The 23,760-nt window shown below is 40.5% G+C and overlaps 2 protein-coding genes and 1 non-coding gene across 5 annotated transcripts; 2 read left to right on the plus strand and 1 right to left on the minus strand.

Moving 5' to 3' along the window:
* The first annotated feature begins 1,350 nt into the window (after positions 1-1,350).
* LOC102400531 (E2F associated phosphoprotein) lies at positions 1,351-21,510 on the plus strand. 3 transcript variants are annotated; one of them, XM_044933384.1, is made up of 6 exons: positions 1,351-1,487; positions 8,927-9,108; positions 10,204-10,296; positions 11,591-11,708; positions 15,196-15,309; positions 20,929-21,510. In XM_044933384.1, exons 1-6 carry the CDS (start codon positions 1,366-1,368, stop codon positions 21,203-21,205), a joined length of 906 nt encoding a protein of 301 aa, XP_044789319.1. In that variant the 5' UTR covers positions 1,351-1,365; the 3' UTR covers positions 21,206-21,510. The 3 variants fall into 3 exon arrangements, with proteins under 3 accessions (XP_044789319.1, XP_025127526.1, XP_006057012.1); XM_006056950.3 differs by lacking the exon at positions 1,351-1,487 and adding an exon at positions 5,740-5,908; XM_025271741.2 differs by lacking the exons at positions 1,351-1,487; positions 11,591-11,708; positions 20,929-21,510 and adding an exon at positions 5,734-5,908 and having other exon boundaries at positions 15,196-15,266.
* LOC112581032 lies at positions 1,581-1,744 on the plus strand. Its single transcript, XR_003105480.2, has one exon. It is a non-coding gene; the product is annotated as a U1 spliceosomal RNA (small nuclear RNA).
* LOC102400198 (60S ribosomal protein L39) lies at positions 14,626-14,997 on the minus strand. Its single transcript, XM_006056949.4, has one exon. The coding sequence runs from the start codon at positions 14,956-14,958 to the stop codon at positions 14,803-14,805; it is 156 nt and encodes a 51-aa protein (XP_006057011.1). The 5' UTR covers positions 14,959-14,997; the 3' UTR covers positions 14,626-14,802.
* Positions 21,511-23,760: the final 2,250 nt, after the last annotated feature.

Consider the following 23,760-nt stretch of genomic DNA (forward strand, 5'->3'; position numbering starts at 1 on the left):
AAAAACACCCCCAAAGTTAAGAGCTTTGAAACAAAAACACTCATCTATTTTCATCCAAATCTGCAGTTTGGGAAGGGATTTCTCTCTTCCCCAATGTCTGGGGTCACAGTTTGGGACTGAAACCTAAGTGTGTCCCTTTTCCATGTATGGCTCTTGGCTTGTGGGATCTTACTTCTCCAACCAGGAACAGATTGGAGACAAAACTTTGGTCTTCTGTTGAAGGAGATGATCGGTAGACTGTGACCACTGGTCTTTGAGCTAGACTCAGGCAACCATTCCCCTGTCCTTGGAATGTACCCTCTGCCTACTACTTCCACAGTGGGAGCTATCCCAAGGAAAAAACCTTGAGGAAGTACGGCGTTGTTGAGATCATCTGAACAGTATACCTGACAACCCACTTAAGGCCTTTTTAGCCACCCAAGACAATCTTAGTAAGTTCCTGTGCTTCTTGGACCTGCCATCTACCAATTTAGGGTGGCCTACCTCTATCTTAGAGAAAGCAATGGCACCCCACTCGAGTACTTTTGCCTGGAAAATCCCATGGATGGAGGAGCCTGGTAGGCTGCAGTCCATGGGTTGCTAAGAGTCAGACACGACTGAGCGACTTCACTTTCACTTTTCACTTTCAAGCATTGGAGAAGGAAATGCCAACCCACTCCAGCGTTCTTGCCTGGAGAATCCCAGGGACGGGGGGTGGGGGTCTCGTGGGCTGCCGTCTCTGGGGTCGCAGAATCCCAGGGACGGGGGGTGGGGGTCTCGTGGGCTGCCGTCTCTGGGGTCGCACAGAGTCGGACACGACTGAAACGACTTAGCAGCAGCAGCAGCAGTACTATATACTTGACTCAAGCACTGTATTCTTTGCAAAGTGGAAGAAGTTTGTACCTTGCCCTGGTTTACTTTCTTCAAGGTTAGAATCTTGACTTTTTTTCCCTCTAACTTTCACTTGGTTTAGTGTGTATCTTGAAGCAGATATGTGTTGAAGTAGTTGATGGAGATGCTAACTCAGGAAGACACTACGAATAAAGCGATCGCTTTTAAATTGACTGCGGAAATCTTATTACTTAAATATTTAACGGGGGTCGGGGGAGGGAAAGGTCCTCATAATAACCATGCCCAGTGGGGATGAGTTCGGTCTGGCTGTGAAAACAAAATCGGAAGGTGAGACTAGAACGGAGCCGCGACTCACACCCTCACTCTCAAATGCGGGGTTCCGGCCGCCCAGAACTCCTGTTTTCCCGGGCTCCCCCTCCAGGTCGCGTCTTCTCGCTGCGCACCCAGACCCTGGGGCCCAGAAACCTCAAGGCAACTTGTCTAGGTTGGGGATTGGTTGGTCACACAACCGGTATGGGGGCGTGGCGTATGTAGATGAGCGGCGCGCGGAGGCTGCTGGTCCCGCTCCTCCCGGGCCTCGGTGTCCTGCGTGTGCACACGCGGAGGTTCCTGAGGTTGTTCCCCGGGTGGGCGAGGCCGGGCCGAGGGACGAGCAGGAGCTGAGTGTGCGGAGGTGGTGCGAGGGAAGTGACCGTGCGTGCAGAGTGGGGCGAGCTCGAGGGTGCTGGGCGGTGGGTGGGCAGCAATTCATACTTACCTGACAGGGGAGATACCATGATCACGAAGGTGGTTTTCCCAGGGCGAGGCTTATCCATTGCACTCCGGATGTGCTGACCCCTGCGATTTCCCCAAATGTGGGAAACTCGACTGCATAATTTGTGGTAGTGGGGGACTGCGTTCGCGCTTTCCCCTGATGAACGTGGTTTATGAAGAGCAGACCAAGCTAGGTGGGGGTGTAACCTGCCGCTTCCCCTAGTTGCTGGGTTAGCGAGGTTTCTTTCACTTCGTTAGTAGACGGCGTTTTGCCGTTTGCCGTAATGATGCTATGCAGAAAATCGTTCCTTGTTCTGCGGACGTGTGGCGTTGCTTAGCTCCTAAACGGCGGCGTTTTCCCACTAGTATTTCCAGTCGTAACTTTTCTTACGACCCGCCTGTGGCTTTCCAGATTTGGGGAAGGGTTTACAGCACTTAGAATAGGTGTTGACCGAAAACAGTGAAGGTGGTATGATCGCTTACCTCCGAGAAGGCAATAGCAACCTACTCGAGTGTTCTTGCCTGGAGAATCCCAGGGAAGAAGGGAGCCTGGTGGGCTGCCGTCTAGTGGGGTCGCGCGCCGTCGGGCACGGCTGAGGCCACTCCGCCGCAGCAGCAGCCACAGTCATTTCTCAACTGGCGCCGGAGAGCCGGGAATGCTAAGGCAAGTGGGTGGGCCTGAGGACCTTCACTAGTGGAGTTGATGGAATTCCAGGTGAGCATTTTATAATCCTAAAAGATGCTGCGAACGTGTTGAATGTGGAAAACTCAGCAGTGGCCACAGGACTGCAGGAGGTCAGTCTGCGTTCCAATCCCAAAGAGAAGGCAATGCCCAAGAATGCTCACACTACCGCCCAAGTGCACTCGTCTCACACGCTAGTAAAATAATGCTCAAAATTCTCCAAACTAGGCTTCAGCAGTACGTGAACCCTGAACTTCCAGCTCTTCCAGGTGGGTTTAGAAAAGGCAGAGGAACCAGAGATCAGATTGCCGACATCCGTTGGATCTTCGGAAAAAGCAGGAGTTCCAGGAAAAACTTCTGCTTCATTGACTCTGCCAAAAAGCCTTTGACTGTGTGGGTCACAACGAACTCTGGAAAATTCTTAGAGATGGGAATATCAGACCACCTGGCCTGCCTCTTGAGAAATCCATACGCAGGTCAGGAAGCAACAGGTAGACCTGGACATGGAACAACAGACTGGTTCCAAATCGGGAAAGGAAGAGAGATCAATAACCTCAGATATGCAGATGACACCACCCTTGTGGCAGAAAGCGAAGAACAACTAAAGAGCCTCTTGATGAAAGTGAAAGAGGAGAGAAAAAGTTCGCTTAAAACTAAACATTCATTTTAAAGTTGGCGTTGTAAATAAAGCAACTTGCAAAAAACAAAAACAAACAAAAAAACTAAACATTCAGAAAACTTAAGATCGTGGCATCTGGTTCCATCACTTCATGGCAAATAGATGGGGAAACAATGGAAACAGTGACAGGCGCTATTTGGGGGGGCTCCAAAATCACTGCAGATGGTGACTGCAGCGATGAAACTGAAAGACGCTTGCTCCTTGGAAGAAAAGTTATGACCAACCAGACAGCATATTAAAAAGCAGAGACATTACTTTGCCAACAAAGGTCCCTCTAGTCAAAGCCATGGTTTTTCCAATAGTCATGTATGGATGTGAGAGTTGGACTATAATTATAAGAAAGCTGAGCACTGAAGAATTGAACTGTGGTGTTGGGGGAGACTCTTGAGAGTCCCTTGGACTGCAAGGAGATCCAACCAGTCCATCCTAAAGAAGATCAGTCCTGAATATTCATTGGAAGGACTGATGCTGAAGCTGAAACTGCAATATTTTGGCCACCTGATGTGAACAACTGACTCTTTGGAAAAGACCCAGATGCTGGGAAAGACTGAAGGCGGGAGGAGAAGGGGACGACAGAGGATGAGATGGTTGGATGGCACCACCGACTCAATGGACATGGACTTTGAGTAAACTCCGGGAGTTGGACAGGGAGATCTGGCGTGCTGCAGTCCATGGGGTCCCAAAGAGTCAGACACGACTGAGCGACTGAACCGAACTGAACTGAATAGGTATTAGAGGTTATACTAAGCAGATCAGACGAAGACAAATATAATATCTATAAAATCACTTACTGTTTCAGTCGTGCCTGACTCTGCGACCACATGGACTGCAGCATGCCAGGCTTAACCTGTCCTTCACAGTCTCCCAGGGTTGCTCAAACTCACGTGCTTTGAGTCGGTGATGCCATCCAACTATCTCATCATCCTCTGTCACTGCTTTTCCTCCTGCCTTCAATCTTTCCCAGCATCAGGGTCTTTTCCAGTGAGTCAGCTCTTCGCATCAGGTGGCCAAAGTACTGGAGTTTCAGCTTCAGCATCAGTCCTTCCAATGAACACCCAGGATTGATTTCCTTTAGGATGGACTGGCTGGACCTCCTTGCAGTCCAAGGGGTTCTCAAGAGTCTTCTCCAACACCACAGTTCAAAAGCATCAATTCTTCGGCGCTGAGCTTTCTTTAGGGTTCAACTCTCACATCCATACATGACTACTGGAAAAACCACAGCTTTGACTAGACAGCCCTTTGTTGGCAAAGAAGGGACAAAGGAGTCCAATCGATTCCAAGACTTTCAGTCTATGGCAACTCTAAGGATGTCAGGAAGTGGTAAGAACAGAAATTTAGTCAAAAGTAGCTATTGGCTGAGGCATAGGAATGGGGTGAAAGATGCTCTGCTGGTTTGGGGCTACATTGATTGAACTGCAACAGGCGGAGGTATCTAGCCAAGCAAAAGGAAATCTGACAAAGTATCAGAGGAAAGGGCAAGGATTAAATAAGACAGAGTAGTCATCTGAATTGGATCATTAAGAGGGATCACTTGTTCCCTAAGGGGGCAGACACTTGAATATAGGCTGGTAGAGAAGCAGAAGCAATGATCTTACAGTCAAGACGCTGTCATCTGTCTCATCTGACATATCCAGCGGATGTGTAAGGTAAGGGCTGAGAAAAGATTGGGACTAAGAGGAGGTCATGGAGAAGGCAATGGCACCCCACTCCAGTACTCTTGCCTGGAAAATCCCAAGGAGCCTGGTGGGCTGCAGTCCATGGGGTCGCTAGAGTCAGACACGACTGAGCGACTTCACTTTCACTTTTCACTTTCATGCATTGGAGAAGGAAATGGCAACCCACTCCAGTGTTCTTGCCTGGTGAATCCCAGGGACGGGGAAGCCTGGTGGGCTGCCGTCTCTGGGGTCGCGCAGAGTCGGTCACGACTGAAGTGACTTAGCAGCAAGAAGAGGTCAAGAAAGGCAAATTAGGAAGTAAGTAATGACAGGTTGGTGCTTTTGAACTGTGGTGTTGGAGAAGACTCTTGAAAGTCCCTTGGACTGCAAGGAGATCCAACCAGTCCATACTAAAGGAGATCAGTCCTGGGTGTTCATTGGAAGGACTGATGCTGAAGCTGAAACTCCAATACTTTGGCCACCTCATGTGAAGAGTTGACTCATTGGAAAAGACCCTGATGCTGGGAGGGATTGGGGGCAGGAGGAGAAGGGGATGACAGAGGATGAGATGGCTGGATGGCATCACCGACTCGATGGACATGGGTTTGGGTAAACTCCGGGAGTTGGTGAAGGACAGGGAGGCCTGGCGTGCTGCGGTTCATGGGGTCTCAAAGAGTCGGACACGACTGAGCGACTGAACTGAATTGAATGACAGCTTAGCAACTTTTTGGAAGACAGAAGAGGGCGGAAGTCAGACAGAAGGGAGAACTGTGAAAGCAAGGCAGTAGCGCGAGAAAAAAAGGCAGAAGGGTTTCAGGCGACGAGGCCGGAGGGACGTCGAATGCTAGTGTCTGGAGACCTACTGGCCCTGATCTAAGGCTACAAGTCCCTCAGAATATAGATTCCTGATTTTTCACGTCACAACGTGAAACACGGCACGTGGAGTGTTTATCTCACATACTGCCACTTATGAGGGTGCTGACTGCAACTTCCAGTAATAAGGTAGCGGCTTCCTATGTTCCAAATAGGAACATATTCCTGTTGCGAAGGGTTGCAGCAGGTCTTCGGGACCCGCCTGCCGTACCAGCCCTTCGCTGGGAATATCCGCGCAGGCGCGCATTAAGGACTCGGAAGTGCGGGCGGAAGTTGTGTCGGAGCACTTTAGGGAAGGGACCTGCGGAGTAAACAGTCATTCGGCAGACGCCTGTGGATGGTATCGGAGGGGCTGGTCACTATGAACCGCCTCCAAGACGACTATGACCCGTACGCAGTTGAGGAGCCTAGCGACGAGGAGCCGGCTTTGAGCAGGTGGGCCCCTGCCCCGCCCCGTCCCCCTGCCTCTCCCCGGCCCCCGAGGCTTCGGACCAAGGTCGGACCTCAGCCTCCCGACTCGCTGCGCTTTCCGGGCCCTTGCGGATACTCCGGCCAGCGGTTCGGGACCCTGTCGCACCCCACTGTCGTCTGTGGGACTCCGCCGGGGGTTCTGGTGAGGTCTTGCAGTCACGGGGGAGGCAGGATCGAAATTGGCGCAGGGAAGGGCCGTAGTCCATATTCTGGAATTAAGCGTAAGATTCAAAAGCCGTGAAGTCGAATCCTGCTTCTGCAGCTTACCAGCACTGTGACTGAGGGCCAGTCCCTTATCGTCGGTTTCTCGTTTGTAAAAAGGAAGTATAATAAGCATATCTCGAGTTTGTTGTGAGCCACTTGGGACTTAACTGTGAATTGAACATCATGAAGATTAAACTGCCATAAACAGAAATTAGGGGATAATTAACTTTTTTTTTTTTGTGAGCATCTATTGTATGCTTGCTGTGGGCTACAGAGATCAGACATAAGATTTTTTGTCTTCGACAGGTTTAACGGTAAAGTAGGGGACATAAGATAGATAAGTATCTTGCGAGATACATGTCTTGGAAATAAACGTGTATTGCAGAAGAGCGCTGTAAAAAAAGATGACCTGGGATAGTTACAGATGAAGTTCCACGGGAATTTCCAGAAGGGAGGGATTAATCCTACCTGGGGGAAACTTGCAATTATGTTGACTAGAGATTTCCAGGTAAGTTTAGCCATTTTTAAAGCTGTCAGCAGATCCTGTTCATAAACTTTAAAACATTCTGTCCGACTAGTTTTCTTTGAAACCATTTTTCTCTTAATCACAGTGCTTCCTCATACTATCCTGGGGAAGGTTTATAGGATGGGAGATCAGACTGCTGTGAGGATTTCTGTTGTGGGAAGTGAGGATGGATTCCAGGATTCCCTTATGAAGAGTTTCACTTAGGGGCCCAGTCTGTGAAAGTAGGTCTCAGTTAGTAATTCAGTTTGATTGGTTTCAGTGTTTCCTGAACTTGAGTTATTCTTCCATTATCATCCCCATATTCACCCTTGTTATTATTCATTTAATATTTTTCTTTAAGTCAATTTACATTTTTGTAGTTAAATGCCTTTTTTTTTTGGCTCACAGTTTGTGGGATCTTAGTTCCCTGGGATTGAACCAGGGATTGAACCTGGGCGGCCAGCAGTGGAAGCACAGAGTCCCAACCACTGGATCACCAGGGAATTCCCATGTAGTTAAATATTTGTAAGAAGACTTTATATTCCTGTGATGGTTGCCACTGGTAAGGTAACTGTAAATACTTTGAAAACAAAACAGTGTTATTAGGCGGTATTGCCTGCTGAATCCAGTGCTTGTTTTGGAAAGGGAAATTGTGTTAGAGTGGTGTTTAAGAGGTGTCTGTCAGGATTTGATTTTCCTCTATCTAGTAGTGACTCTTTTATCGCCTGTTACTGTCTCATGGAAGCTGGCAGAACACATGAGTCTCCCGAGTAAGAGACACCTCACAGTAGAGCAAGCAGTCTGAGCATCCTGTTTGTGTTGGTTGCTCTTGCTTCCAGCTCCCATCTATAGGAGTTACCTGGAGAGGCCCACATGGCTGCTGCATATTCAGTGGGTTGGTATCATAGCTGAGGATCACTTGTGCTTGGAGAATGCACCTTTTACAGCAGGCAGTATATATGCCACTAGATGCCAGTAACCCCTCCTCCCACATCCCAGTTGTGACAATCAAAAATATCTCTAGCTGTGCCATCTGTTCCCTAGGAGGCAAAATTGCCCCCAGTTGAAGAGTACTGTGATAGTTCAAGGGTAATAGTGAAAGATAAGCCTGAAAAGATAAGTTGAAACCAGATTGTGGAAGATTCTTTTGAATGCTGTACTCGGAGTTTTGGTCATGGATAATTTTCTTTTGGATTTGGGTAGTGATGTGATAACAGTTCTTTAGGAATAATATGCTGGCATCAGGGTTCAGGGTGGAAGGAAGCAGAAGGGTTTTGAGATCTGGAGATCCTTAGGCCTTGATGGTACAAGCAGAGATAAGAGAACCTGAGTGAATATAGAGGTGATGGAGAAAGGGAACATGCTGATCAGGATGGGGAATTTTCTTGGGAATAAAATCTGGATAAGGCCTCTGTCATTAGCAAAATTGATTGGCATGAGTTGTATTATTCTTATTTACCTTCTTCTGGTGTATTAATAGAAGAGAAAAATAGTGAAGCAAAACCCATGAATAGTCTGTAACTGTTCATCAGACCATGAATAATTGAACACTATATATGTACTATTGACTGTGTTAGAAATGTCTTAGGCATTTCATCTTGATAACATTTCATTTCTTCTGATACCTGGTTTAATTCCATACTGCTATTGATGGGGAAACCCAGGCACAGAAGGGCAAATTGGCATAAATTGCTCAGGAGAATTTGGAATATATTTTAGGTCTCTCTCTCTCTTTTTATAGTTCCCTGTAGCACTGTGCCTTTTAAACTGTGATATTTATTTACTGTCTGTTAACATTTTGTGTGGATATATTAGCTGTCTGTTACATATATTAAGTTTTATTTAAGTGTCCAGACTTTGAAACAAACGCCCAGTAAAATTTTCATTGCTGATGGAATTACGAATTGGTGCAATACACTTGAAAAGTAGTGTGATAATTCCAGAAGTCAGAAAGATGTTTGTGTCCAATTTTAGACATTTAACCTAAGGAAATCAACAGAAATGAAATTATATATCCAGAGCTATTCATTGTATGTGTTTAATAGCAAGGACAAATAACTATACAGCATCTGCAAGAGGAAATGGTATGCAGACATTAAAAAATATGTTTGGAAATATGCAGAAATGGTTGAAGTCAGAAGAGCTGTATGTAATGATAGCTGAATCCAGTGCAACCTTATGAAACTTAAAATTGTTGGGCAATGGGATGATAGGTGTTTAAGTTATTTTAATACTTTAATATTCATGTTCTTTGTGATTTAAATGTGTTCCAGTTCTGAAGATGAGGTGGATGTGCTTTTACATGGAACTCCTGACCAAAAACGAAAACTTATCAGAGAATGCCTTACTGGGGAAAGTGAATCCTCTAGTGAAGATGAATTTGAAAAAGAAATGGAAGCTGAATTAAATTCTACCATAAAAACAATGGAGGACAAGTTATCTTCTCTAGAAACAGGTAAACTTTTAGTTCGATTTTCACATAGATATTTTTCTAAGCTCCATAACGGCAGAGACCCTTATTTGCGTTCTGTTGTGTCCCCAGCACTTAAAGTCCGTGCCCAGTGAACACGTCTTGAGTGAATAAATAAATGTACTTGGCAACCTGAGCGTACTTTTCTTTCATTGCTAGTGCAGACTTTTCCTGTGGTGCTGGAGACTGTTAAGCGTTGTTTACTTATATGATTTCCTTTTGTACTTTTTACCCTAGGATAAAGAAAGAAAGACACATTAGCTTATAGAAGTACTTTTTAGTTTCTATAACACTGATAGAGCAGATTGAGCAATGTGTCACCACAAATTCCTGTCTTATTTTAGTAAGTAATGAAATATACTTAATTTTGGTGCGTGGTCTATTATGTAAAATGTACCTGCCTTGAAAACTGTTTTGTTAAAGTAGGACTCCTCAGCATTGGTTTCCATATTGTTATGCTGTATATTAACTATTAAGAATTGAAAGAATATATGATAATGATAAAAGCAAAGGCAGATATTAATTAAGAGGAAGAATTAGGGATGTACGCATATGATGACAGAAGTATAGGTAATGTTACGGCTCTAGGCACTACTGAGGAGAGGAAGAACATGTCCTTGACTCATTCCTCTTGACTCTTTATAGAGCTCTTATCCTCTTTTTTCTAAAGTCCCTTAAAACAAGATGTTTATTTCCTGTTCTCTGCAGTATACTGCATGGCTGAAAGGTAGAGATATATATGCTGGTAACTTGAAAATATGGCTATTTTGTTTAATCAGATGTGCTTTTATCATTATCATATGTGCTTTCAGTCTCTTTCTGGCAAGAGAGGAAGAATAATTTTCTCATGATTTGGAACACATATTCGAGGATGAGAAGTTCTCTGTAATTGCATAGGGCACAGAAATACAGTAAGTCATTGACTCCAGTAAGTCATTGATGTGAAAGTATTTTTCCACTGAAGTGGAATTGGGAATGAGCCAATAGCAGTTTTTTAAAGTGATGGAAGAATGTATGGAGTTTTTTATCTTGTCATTTCTGTATTTTTTAGTCTTTAAACTTCCTTTATGGTTTGACTAGGGTCTTCAGGAGATGGGATAGTTGGAACAGCTCCGACAAAGTACTATGACAATATATATTTTGATTCTGATTCTGAAGATGAAGACAAAGCAGGTAAGGAACATGTTTACCAGGTTTAGCAGTTATATTTTATGAAAGAAGTTTTACCTAGCAATTTGATATTAGGTTTTTTCCCTTTGAGTTTTATCTTTTAAGAAATTGCAGGCAGTTGATGTGAAAACAAAAGCAGGATTGTGCGTAGAACAGATGGAAGCACACACACCTGAGGGCCTGGGACTAGGGCAGCGTGCAGAGGCACATCTGGGGAGAGGAGGCGAGTCCTGACTCGGTAGCTCTCTGCTCAAGGCTCTCGGCCTCCTTTTCCTTCAGCGTTCTTTAGCACAGCAGCATTTGCTTTCACGACTGCAGATAGTTTCTAGGTTTTATTCTCTTGTAGAATTTTCCCTAAGTTGTTGCTTTTTTAAAAAAATCAACCTCTCTGTTCTTTGAAATTGATTTTGTATAAATTAAAATTTTTTTTGGCTGTAGTGAGTCTTCATTGCTGCGTGCAGGCTTCCTCTAGTTGCGGCGAGCAGGGGCTGCTCTTGGTTGTGGTAGTGGGCTGCTTCTTGCAGTGGCTTCTCTCGTTGTGGAGCATAGGCTCTAGGCACCGGGCTGAGGCTTTAGTTGCTCTGCGGCATGTGGGATCTTCCCAGACGAGGGATGGAAGTGGTGTCTCTTGCATTGCAAGGCAGATTCTTAACCACTGGACCACCAGGGAAGCCCCTGATTTTGTATAAATTTTGAGCAAAGTTGAGCATAATGACAAGAGCTAAAACTAACTTAATTATATCAGTAGTTATGATGGAATACATACATAACATATTTATAAGGTAAAGAAATGATTTTATATTTTTATATATTGTTGCATAAATATTGACTTGTTCAAGTTGGTCCAGTATATGTATATGATCATACTGTTCCACTCATTTTTGTTCTGAAATCAGTAGCATTTTATGTATGAGAACTTATGGAAAATTTAAGACATCAAAAATAGTTTCTAAGGAATTCCCTGGTGGTCCAGTGGTTGAGACTCCATGGTTCCACTTCTGGAAGTCTGGGTTTGATCCCTTTTCTGGGAGCTAAGATTCTGCAAGCCGAGCAGTGCAGCCAAAAAAAAAAAATTAGTGTCTATTCTTGACTTGATTTGGGTGGCTTTTTTGAGACTCTGACTTCTCATTATTTGAACTCGGTTCTGAACTTTATTTGGAGGAATAGTTAAAAAAATTTTTTTTAGGAAAATAGAAAAAATGTATACCTTAGGAAATAAGATTCTTCATTTTGTGTAAAAGAAGGTGTGAATTTTAGACATGCTACTTAGCCATATTCTTAACATTTTCAAAATTAGCACAAGTGACCAAGAAAAAAAAGAAGAAACAACACAGAATTCCAACAAATGATGAATTACTATATGATCCTGAAAAAGATAACAGAGATCAGGCCTGGGTTGACGCACAGAGAAGAGGGTAAGAACTTAAATTTAATATTTCAAATCTTTAGGGAAAATGATTAAAAGATGATTTTCACTGTACTCATGTTTTGGGTGTATGTGTGTATGTTTATAGGGACTTTGCTGGTGGCTAAGATGGTGAAGGATCTGCCTGTAATGCAGGAGACCCGGCTCATGCATAAGGAAAGTTTGAGAAAAAAAACTACTGAATATTTTGAAAATGAAAAGCAAATGTCAGTCAGGCCATTGGTTATTTATTTATTTTTATTTGAAATATAGCATCATGGACTCAATGGACATGAATCTGAGCAAACTCTGGGCAATAGTGAAAGACAGGGAAGCCTGGTGTGCTGGAGTCCATGGGGTCACAAAGAGTTGGACACGACTCAGCAACTGAACAGCAACAACATAGTTGAGTTACAGTGTCGTGCCAATGTCTGCTGTACAGCAAAGTGACTCAGTTATATACATACATACATTCTTTAGACCATTTGTTTTTTAAAAACTGTTGTTGAATTCAAACTGCTGTAGTTAAGTCTCTCCCTTCAAGAAACAAAGCTGACTTTTTTCAAATAAGCAGTATAAAATTACTTAGAGATTAAAAGTTTATATGGGAAATTCCCTGGGGGTCCAGTGGTTAGGACTCCACGTTTCCACTGCAAGGTGCTCAGGTTCGATGCCTGGTTGGGGAACTAAAATCCTGCGTGCCTCAGCATGGCCGAAAGTAAAAGAGTTTATGTGGATTAAGAGTGGATGTTATGTTTTCTATTTGAATACTTGAATCGTGTTTACAAATTTGACTTTTTAAAGTTGAGGTAAAATTCACATGACGTAATGTTAACCATTTTGAAGTTAGCAGTTAAGTGGCATTTAGTGTGTTCACATGGGTGTGCAACCACTTCCTATGTTATTTCAAATCATTTCCATCATTCCAAGAGGAAGCTCCATACTCTGTTTCAAATTTGATTTGATAAAGATCAATTTATCATAAAAATGAAAGCTGAAAGCTTATCACTGTTACCTAATGTTACCCTAGCCTGCCTGAGCTTCAGAATCACCTGGTGAGAGTGAAATGCAAACCCTTGAGTCCTACTCCAGGAAGTTTTGATTCATCGAGGGTGGGGCCCAGGAATCTATAGTTGTCCAGTCCAGAGGGAATGTGATGCTGTGTGGGTCTTTGTGTACCACCTTTTAGCTTCCACTCTCCCACTTTGTCCTTTTTCCCTCTCCCAGTTTCACCCATGCACCACTTACAGCTGTCTCTTGCATTTAAGTGATGAGTAGTTTTCACACCTACAGTGTGAGATGAACATTTTAAGTGCTATGAGCGCTGTTGAAATAATTAAGGAGCTTATGATTAGCTCCAGATTCTGGTAACAAGTTGTCAGTGACTTAAGATGGAATGTATTTTCATTGTTATATAATCTTGAGAAGTAACATCTATAAGCCCCTTTTAAGAGTATATCCTTTTATACTTTAGTGTCTTTGTAAGTAAATTCATACTTTATTTTTTCAGTCAGCACATATTTGTTGAGTACTTACTATATGCAAAACACTGTTCCAGACTCTAGAAATACAAAAGGGAACAGAACAGACTAAGATTCTTAGGCACTTAGAGCTTACAATGCTTGCTTTTTAAAAGTAGCTTTATTGATGTGTGTGTGTTTAATTAGTAGACACTTTTAGAATAATTTTAGATGTACAGAAGAATTAGCTGATAATACAGAGAATTTCCTTATTACTCCCCCCAACCAACAGCGAGACGACCTGACCACTGGACTGCCAGGGAATCCCCCCAGATTTCCTTAGTTTTTATCCTAATACCCATATTCTCTTCCAAGAGCCCATCTGGGATACCATGTTACATTTAGTTGTCATGTCTACTGAGGCTTTTCTTGGATATGAGTTTCTCAGACTTTCCTTGGTTTTGATGACTTTAACAGTTTTGAGGAGCATGGGTCAGGAATATTGTGGGAGGGTCCTCTATTGGAATTTATCTAATGCTTTTCTCATGATCAGACTGGAATTAGAGGTTTTGGGGAGAAAGACCATAGAGGTAAAGTGCTGTTTTCATCGCTTGGTATCGAGGGCACATACTATCAAGCATGATTTAGTTTCTCAGCTGTAAAGTTATTCTTTCCACACCTTTCTATTTGGAAGGATGTTATTATATTTAGCCTAGACTTAAGGAGTCATGTTCCATTTCCTTTAGGGGAGAGTATCTTCATAAATTATTTGTAGTTCTTACATATGGGAGATGTGTCCGTTCTCCCCATTTATTTACATATTAAGTCATTTATATCAGCATGGAGTCATGGGTATTTATTTATACTTTGCTTATAATTTAACACTGTTTTATTTCGATGCTCTAATTGTTTTGATTTCAGTCATCAGGGGCTCTGAGTTGACTCCTGTGCCCCTTTAACATACTGTCTCATGGATTTTTGGTTTTGTTTTTTCTTTTTTTTTTTTTTTTTATTTTTTCAACCATTTAAAAATGCATAACTTTAGTTCACAGACCATACAAAAACAGGCAGATCATCAGTTTGCCAAACCCTGGTTCACATCATAGAATAGCATATAAACATGCTTTTTTATGGGACTTTCCTGGCAGCCAAGTGGGTTCAATCCCTGGTTGGGGAACTAAGATCCTGCATGTCTTGTGGCAAGCACCCCTCCCCCCATGGTTTATTTTAAAAAGGTGCTGCCTTCAGGTACAAGGATGACACATACGTGTACTTCCTATAACAGTAGGTGTAAGAGCTGCTAGTTATAGGGAACAATAAGACAACAAAACTTTTAAAAGCCAGTTCCTATTTTACTAGCTGTACTTCTAAGTACTTGGTAGCTAGAGAACATTTCTATCATTGGACAGGCCCATGTCCTAACTGACAGTATTTATTCAGTACATCATCACAAACCATATAATACAATAACAATTCCAATGTTTCATATTTATTACTGGGTCTCAGACTGATAGTGAGGAAATAACATCAGGAGCCAAGCATTACAGTAGTGATGTTCTCATTGTGATTTGGCTGCGTAAAAAAGTGGTCTTAACATGTGTGCCACACATGTTAAGACCGCTTCTTATAGACCCAGCTTGCTTCTTATAGACCCAGCTTGGTTCTTCTCCAATGTCTTCTCTTGGAGTTGTACCTGATTTTATTGCCAGTTTTCATTCGAATCCATTGAGGAATGGGACGATTCTGCTTTTGTTTCTTGGCCAGGAATCGCTTGATCCTGAAAGTCTTGTGAGAAGACATGGTGAGGAGAGAACTCAACCGCACATAGGATGGCGGAGAAGAGAAGAACGGTTTTGTTTTTTCTTATTGAGCACCGCCTTACTTTCTGGCACTACAGGATGTTCCAGGTCTACCTTATGTGCCCCATTCCTAGAATTAACCATTTTTCTAAAGGGTACTGATTTCTTTTATTGGAAAGTGGCCTTAGAAAGGAAGATCTGGCTTTAATGTGCTTCACCCTTCCTCTTTCTGTTCTAGCTACCATGGTTTTGGAATACAGCGACCACGTCAACAACAGCAGCCTGTTCCGAATAGCGATGCTGTCTTGAATTGCCCTGCCTGCATGACTACACTATGTCTTGATTGCCAAAGGTAACTGATAAAGGGTAACAACACACACATACACACACGCATGAAAATAAAACCCCTTGGTGGTCCTTGTTTAAATAGACTTTTGAGGTACTTAGGAATTCTGATAAAGTTCTGTCCTCATATATCCCTTGTGCTGCATGACTAATCTTTATAGAAATAATTTTGATTATATGTAGTCTAACTAGGTTTTCTAATAAGTACTTGCCAGTGCTGATAAGGATTCAGTAAAACTGCATATATATTTTAAGATGATGAAATCTCTCAAATATACTCATTCTTTTTTTCTATTGTGATAACATAAAATTTACTATTTTAAGCATTTAAAAATGTTGCTGTAAGAGTATTTCATTTGAATATTCCATTTATTGTTAGCTAGACCATTTAAGAATTAAATCTTTTCCCAGCTTTATTGAGATGTAATTGACATATACCATTGTATAAGCTTTAGGTATACAGTATACAGTGTAATGATTAGATATTCAAATATATTGCAGGATGATTACCACAATAAGGTTAGTTAACATAGCCATCACCTTACATAGTTCCTTTTTTTGTGTGGTGAAAACTTTTAAGATCCACTCTCAGCATTTTTCAAGTATGTAATACAGCGGGAGGCTTGGGTTTGATCCCTGGGTTGTGAAGATCCCCAGGAGGAGGTCATGGCAACCCACTCAGTGTTCTTACCTGGAGAATCCCTATGGACAGAGGAGCCTGGTGGGTTATAGTCCATGCAATTGCAGAGTTGGACACGACTGAGCAACTAAGCACGCACGCACGCGCACACACACACACACACACACAACTAAGCACAGCACATTGTTAACTATAGTCATCATGCTATACATGCATCTCCAGAGCTTAATCATTATAACTGGAAGTTTGTATCTTTTGACCACCTTCAGCCACCTACCCTCCCCCACCAACTTTTTTTTTTAATATAAATTTATTTATTTTAATTGGAGGCTAATTACTTTACAATATTGTATTGGTTTTGCCATACATCAACATGAATCTGCCACAGGTGTACACGTGTTCCCCATCCTGAACCCCCTCCCACCTCCCTCCCCATACCATCCCTCTGGGTCATCCCAGTGCACCAGCCCCGAGCATCCTGTATCATGCATCAAACCTGGACTGGCGATCCATTTCACATATGATATTATACATGTTTCAATGCCATTCTCCCAAATCATCCCACCCTCGCCCTCTTCCACAGAGTCCAAAAGACTGTTCTATATATACCCGTGTCTCTTTTGCTGTCTCGCAATACAGGGTTATCGTTACCATCTTTCTAAATTCCATATATATGCGTTAGTATACTGTATTGGTGTTTTTCTTTCTGGCTTACTTCACTCTGTATAATAGGCTCCAGTTTCATCCACCTCATTAGAACTGATTCAAATGTATTGGTTTTAATGGCTGAGTAATACTCCATTGTGCATATGTACCACAGCTTTCTTATTAATTCGTCTGCTGATGGACATCTAGGTTGCTTCCATGCCCTGGCTATTATAAACAGTGTTGCGTTGAACATTGTCTCCCTCACCAACTTTATGAGTTCAGTTGTTTGGTTGTTTTTTTTTTTCTTCAGATTTCACATGTAAGTGAGATCATACACTATTTGTCTTTCTCTTTCTGACTTATTTCACTTAGCATAATTCCTTCAAGCTCCATCCATGTTGTTACAAATGGCAGGATTTTTTTCTTTTTTCTTTTTAATGGCTGAATAATATTCTATTGTGTGTATATACCATATTTTCTTTATTTATTCATCAGTCGATGGACATATAATGGGTTTTTGGGAGGAAGACCACTGAAGTAAAGTGCCATTTTCATCACATTATGTCATAGGCAACAAGCTGTCAACATGATTTATGGCTATTAATGTTGACCTTGATCGCCTGGCTGAGGTGAGGGCTCAGATGTCTCTTTGAGAGAGTATTTTTATTCCTTTGTATACATTCCCAACAGTGGAATTGCTAGATCATATGACGGTTCTCTTTTTGACTTTTTGAGGTTCCTCTGTATTGTTTTCCATGGTGGCTGTACCAATTTACATTCCTACCAGTAGTACCCAAGGGTTCACTTTTGTTATCTTTTGACTTTTTGATCATATCTATTCTATGAGGTGATATCTTACTGTAGTTTTGAGGTGATGATCTTACAGTAGTTTTGATATGTAGTTCCCTGATAATATTGAGTACCTTTTTGTATACCCGTTAGCCATTTGTATGTCTTTTTTGGAAAAATGTCTATTCAACTTCTTTGCTCACTTATTAATTGGATTTTTTTTATATTGAGTTCCTTATATATTTTGGAGATTAACCCTGTATGAGCTATATGATTTGCAAATATTTTTTCCCATTCCATAGGTTGCCTTTTTATTTTGTTGATTGTTTCTTTGCTGCACAGAAGCTTTTTAGTTTAATGGAGTTCCATTTGTTTATTTTTGCTTTTGTTGCTTGTGCCTTAGGTGTCAGCTCCAAAACATTGCCAAGACCAGTGTTAAGGAGCTTTTTTTTTAGGTTTTCTTTTAGGAGTTTTATGATTTCAAATTTTAAGTTGTAGTCTTTATTTCAAATTAATTTTTGTGAGTGGTGTAAGTTAAGGGTCCAATTTCATTTTTTTGCCTATGAATATTTAGTTTTCCTAATACCATTTATTGAAGAGATTGTCTTTTCCCCATTGAATATTCTTGACTCCTTCCCAAATATTAGTTTATGGTACATGCATGGGTTTATTTCTGGGCTCTTGGTTCTGTTCTGTTGATCAACGAGTCTGTTTTTTTATGCCAGTCCCATACTGTTTTGATTACTGTAGCTTTGCAGCATAGTTAGAAATCAGGAAGTGTGATGCCTCTAGCTTTGTTCTTCTTTCTCAAGATTGTTTTGACTATTTGAGGTCTTTTATGGTTCCATACAAACTTTAGAATTTTTTATGTTTCTATGAAAAATGCCACTGGAATTTTGATAAGGGTTGCATTGATTCTATAAAATGGCTTTGGGTAGCATGGACATTGTAGCAGTCTCTGAGCTTGGGATATCTTTACATTTATTTGTGTTTTCTTCAATTTCTTTCATCACTGTCATAGTCTTCAGTGTATAGATCCTTCACCTCCTTGGTTAAATTTATTCCTAAGTATTTCATTATTTTTATGTTATTGTGAATGAGATTGTTTTCTTAATTTCTCAGTTTGTTGTTAGTGAAAATGCAATAGATTTTTGTTGATTGCTTGTGTATCCTGAGTCTTTACTGAATTCATTAGTTCTAACATTTTCTTTTTGGAATCTTTAGAGTTTTGTATACATAAGATCATGTCATCTGAAAACAGGGATAATTTTACTTCTTTCTTTTCTGTTTGGTTACCTTTTCTTTTTTTTAACCTGATTGCTTTGACTAAGATTTCTAGAAATATATTGAATAGGAGTGGTGAGAATGGACACTCTTATCTTGTTGCCTGTTTTAACCTTTTTTTTTTTTTTTTTTAAACTTTAAACTTTTAATTTTGTTTTGGGGTATAGCCGATTGACGATGTTGTGGTAGTTTCAGATGAATAGCGAAGGGACTCAGCCATATATATATATATATATATATTTATCCATTCTCCCCCAAACCCCTTCCCATCCAGGCTTGCACATAATGTTGAGCAGAGTTTCCTGTGCTATATACAATAGGTCCTTGTTGGTTATCCATGTTAAATATAGCAGTGTGCACCTGACCTTCCAGTGTACATTTCAGTGACACGAACTACAGTACAATTGTACAGCCATCATGACTCTCCATTTCCAGAACTTGTTCATCACTCCATTTAGGAACTGTTTCCCCATTAGACAGTAAGTCACCATTCTCCATCTGTACCTATCCCAGCCTCTGGTAATCTCTATTCTACTTTCCTTTTGGATTGTTCTTTGCTAGTGTCTAGAAACAGCAGATTTTTATGTCTTCATTTTGCACTCTGCAACTTTGCTGCATTAATTTATTAGCTCTGATAGTTTTTTGTGTAATCTTTATAGAGCTTTAAACATATAATATCATGTCATCTGTGAACAGAAAAGATTTTACTTCTTCCTTTCCAGTTTGTATGCCTTTTATTTCTTTTCCTTACCTAATTGCACTTATTATAACTTTCAAGTTGGTTAGAAGTGGTGAAATCAGGTATTTTTTGTTTTGTTCCCTTGTCTTAGAGGAAAAGTTTTGTCTTTCATCATTGAGTATGATGTTAGCTATGATTTTTTCATATATGGCCTTTATTATATTGAGGAGTTCCTTGTATTAGTTTTTGGGTGTTTTTTATTATGAAAGAGTGTTGAATTTTTCAAATGCTTTTTATGCATCAATTGAGAAGATCATGTATTTTTTTTAATCCCTGTCATTCTATTAATTCATATATACTCTTGCCTTTTTCCTCTCCTTTTTTTCCCAGTAGCCGTATAAATGTCTAATGATTTTTTCCTACTTTTCTTGACTTAGTAAGTTACTTTCCTTTTCTCCGCCTTAAACCTCATACAACAGAAATGTCTATTTGGCTTAGTCCGTGTTCTAAATCAGGTTAACTGAAACTAAATGATGATGCAGGTGGTAGATTTGTTCTAGTCACTGAGTAGCCAGATGTAGTTTTACTAGCTAACTTGATGTTTCTGATCATTTGCAACAATGAATTTTTGTACTCTCCATTTGAACTCTTAAGTTTTTTGTATATAAATTGACACCTAGAGTGGGAAATAAAGAAAAAGTAAAGTACCTTTGTACTTAAGTTGCTTCTCTTTTAAATTAAACCATGCTGCTATGTTACAGGATTCCTATACCCAAAAGAAGTTGCTTCAAGATCTAACAGTAGAAATTGGTCTTGGTAAAAATTGTGTTCCATATGAATACAGGATTCCAGTACGGTGGAGTATAAATGTAATTTTTATGGTCTCACCTAGAGAAGCACCAGCCTGGTGGTTGGTGGAAGAGGAAAAGATGAGCGTTTAGAACCAATGGAGGCATAACTTGACTTCACTGTTTTTAGCCAAGTAGACATTTCTGTTGTGTGAGGTTTAAGGCGGAGAAAAGGAAAGTAACTTACTAAGTCAAGAAAAGTAGGAAAAAATCATTAAGTTATTTGAGGAGAACAAAGAAAGCATTATTTATTCTTTAGACTATTGGAGTGAAGCCAAGAATGGACATTATAAAGTCAGATGCTCTTTAAGCATTTAAAACTGTAGCTTTTACTAAAATAGTGACCAGAATGGCACCACCTGTAATGAAAGGAGGGCAGAGTCTCAGGCCACATCAGGAAAAGATGCAGTCCAAGATTTTTTAAACATTACCTCTCAAGTTTCCAACAACTTTTCTTGTCTTTCTTTGTTGGAAGAGCAAATCAAAAAATTTTTTTACTCAGGTAAAAATTAGCTTTAGAGCAGTAGAATATATTCATTCTTTATTATCTATTTTTGTAACAGGTCCCTTCCTGTTCTTAAAATAATTCTTAAAAGTTTTTGAATTTCTTGTTTTGTTCTCATGTTTTAACTTTGTTTGGTATTTCAATAAGTTTTTGATAGTCTTAAATTTTTATCTAAATGTGTAACTATTAAAATAGAACGTAAATCCAAATTCTCTGTTTCATTTTCCTCTTAGGCATGAATCATATAAAACTCAATACAGAGCAATGTTTGTAATGAATTGTTCTGTCAACAAGGAAGAGATTCTGAGATACAAACCCCCAGAGAACAGGAAGAAAAGGCGAGGCCATAAGAAGATGAGGTCTAACCAAGAAGGTGCTGCGGAGGAGGCAGAGACAGATGTGGAAGAAATCTATCACCCAGTCATGTGCACCGAATGTTCCACTGAAGTGGCAGTCTATGACAAGGATGAAGTCTTTCATTTTTTCAATGTTTTAGCAAGCCATTCCTAAATAGCCATGCTGGCATTTAATTGCCCAATACTGTATACAAGGCAAATACGCAGTTATATTCTTCCTGCCTCCTCATCTCAAGTGACATTCTGAGTGGTTATTTGAGGAAGCAGTGTTTTATCTTTATCTTTTTGAAAGAAAATGGTTATCTGCTCTCATTCCCCCACTTCCTTTAAAGAAAAAGAAAATTTCCCCAGTTCTGATGGGATTCATTATTCATTCCTTTTTTGGATAGGTATTTGGAAGCTGGGGCCTTTTATTTATTAAAGCTCTCTAGAATTAAAATGTTCTAGAGTTACAGGTAACTCTTGTTTCAGAGTATTACTTTTATTTTCTATTTTGGATATACCCTTGGTGTACTTAAACTATATTGTTTCTGCTTAGAAGTATGTTTATTTCTCTTCTCCCACATAGGATAGAGTGAACAGTATTTAGTAACTGTTAAAATTAGGTAGAGTTAGTATGGGGGTGCCTTGGGTAAGTAACATAGGTCTTTCCTTAGAAGGATGGTAGTTACAAGTATTCTAAACTTAATGAATTAACATAGTAAAATAGAAATTTGTGGTAAGGAAGAGCAAACTAACCCTCTAGCTTTAGACTTAAAAATTCTGTTGCTGTCTCTTGTGCTACCATTTATTTCAGAATTGCTGTTGTAAGCAACCAAGGTATGTGTGTTTTTGCTCATAATAATAGAAAAATCATTAGTGGCAGCTTGGAGGAAATTGCAGTGTAGGCATCTGTACATTTTAGCTTTTTTAAAAAAATATGACTGGACTCTTTCCAAAAACAACATTAGGAAGCTCAGGGTCCTCTTGTTATTTTAATAGAGATGTGATAGAGTGGAAAAAAATCAGGAAATAGGTTTTAATTCAGGCTCTACCATGCTAATCTTTGGCAAGTCTGTTCCTGTGAGCTCCAGTTTTCTCATCTATAAAATGAAAAGATTAGAAAAGAGCAGTGATTTTCCACAGAGGTCAGGGCTCAACAGAGCTTGAGCGGGACTTCTGCTTTCTTCCTCAGATATACCTCCAGGAGGGAAAACATATCCTTTCTACCTCCCTGCCTTTTGCACTTTCTAAAAGGCTACACATAAGGTGAACTGGAACCAGTGATAGTGTGGTATTTGTAGGAATTGGATGGAGGCAGAAGAATGATAAAGAATTTGCTTCTAGGAAATTTCCAGTGTCTTAATATCATAGTTGATCATTTTTGTGATATGCTGATATCTATCCAGTTGAATTGTGCTGGAGAAGACTCTTGAGAGTCCCTTGGATTGCACGGAGATCAAAGCAGTCAACCCTAAAGTACATCAACCCTGAATATTCATTGGAAGGACTGATGTTGAAGCTGAAACTCCAATACTTTGGCCACCTGATGCAAAGAGCTGACTCATTTGAAAAGACCCTCATGCTGGGAAAGATTGAGGGCAGGAGAAGAAGGGGTGACAGAGGATGAAATGGTTGGATGGCATCATTGACTCAGTGGACATGAGTTTGAGCAAACTCCGGGAGATAGTGAAGGATAGGGAAGCCTGGCATATTGCAGTCTGTGAGGTTGCCAGGAGTTGGACAGGACTGAGCAACAAAAATCCAGTTGAAAGAAATATGTATACTTTTAAATGTTTCAGTGTATATACTTTTAAATGTTTCAACATATTGCCAGATAATACATTACAAAATAATACTACTAGTCTACTTATTTTAACCTTATCTTTGTCTTACTGTAGCTTTATAAGATCTTTTTCTGTCTTACTATCATTGTGTCAGGAGTCTGGGCATGACTTAGCAGTATCTTCTACTGAGGGTTCAAGAAGGTTGTAATCCAGTTGTTGGCCAGGTTGTATTCTCATGTGAAGACTTGCCCAGGGAAGATTTCACTAACTGCTGCACTTCGAAGCTACTGCAAATTGTGAGGTTGTGGGACTGAGGTTGCTGTTTTCTTGCTGGATGTAAGCCAGGTGCTGCTCTCTAGAAGACTCCTGCCAGGATGTATCTATGCTTCTGTTTTGTGTTTTCATGTATATCATTCATGAACCTTTTGTCCCCTGCATTGGAAGCGTTGCAGTTTCTTAACTGCTGGATCACTAAGGAAGTTCCTGTGATTTCTTCTTTTCTAAGCCCCTTATCCTCCTTACCCCTAGATGTTTCGTCCTCACAATTCCCTAGCCCTCCCTTGCAGGAGTCACTGCTGCCCACTTCTGAACTGTTATGTAATTTGGAAATGAAGGAGGCAGGCAGTTAGGGAATGGAGGGAGAAAAGGGAGACCCTACCCCATGTCATCAAATATTAAGATGCACGCATATCCAATATTGAATATCTTTTCTCAGAAAACTTTCTGAATGGATTATCCTTGTTTTGGAAATTAATTGACTGTGTTGACTCATTAATGATTTGATACGCATTTTAAGCAGTCATGGATATGTCAGAATTTTTGAGAAATGTAAAACTCTAATGTGCTAATTATTTTTAAATGTAAGGAAATTCATATGTTTTAAAATGAAAAATTGTTTATATATGAATTTAATGGAACATTTAAAAATTTTGTAGTTTAATTT

The sequence above is a fragment of the Bubalus bubalis genome, chromosome 20, assembly GCF_019923935.1.
Source record: "Bubalus bubalis isolate 160015118507 breed Murrah chromosome 20, NDDB_SH_1, whole genome shotgun sequence".
NCBI classification, from domain to species: Eukaryota; Metazoa; Chordata; class Mammalia; order Artiodactyla; family Bovidae; genus Bubalus; species Bubalus bubalis.

Bases quoted from the DNA above. Each gene is read 5' to 3' on its own strand.
- LOC102400531 (XM_044933384.1), top strand. From the start codon at position 1,366: ATGAGCGGCGCGCGGAGGCTGCTGGTCCCGCTCCTCCCGGGCCTCGGT. The intron at 1,488-8,926 runs GAGCTGAGTGTG...AATGTGTTCCAG, and splicing joins CCGGGCCGAGGGACGAGCAG to TTCTGAAGATGAGGTGGATG. The intron at 9,109-10,203 runs GTAAACTTTTAG...TGGTTTGACTAG, and splicing joins GTTATCTTCTCTAGAAACAG to GGTCTTCAGGAGATGGGATA.
- LOC102400198 (XM_006056949.4), bottom strand. From the start codon at position 14,958: ATGTCTTCTCACAAGACTTTCAGGATCAAGCGATTCCTGGCCAAGAAA.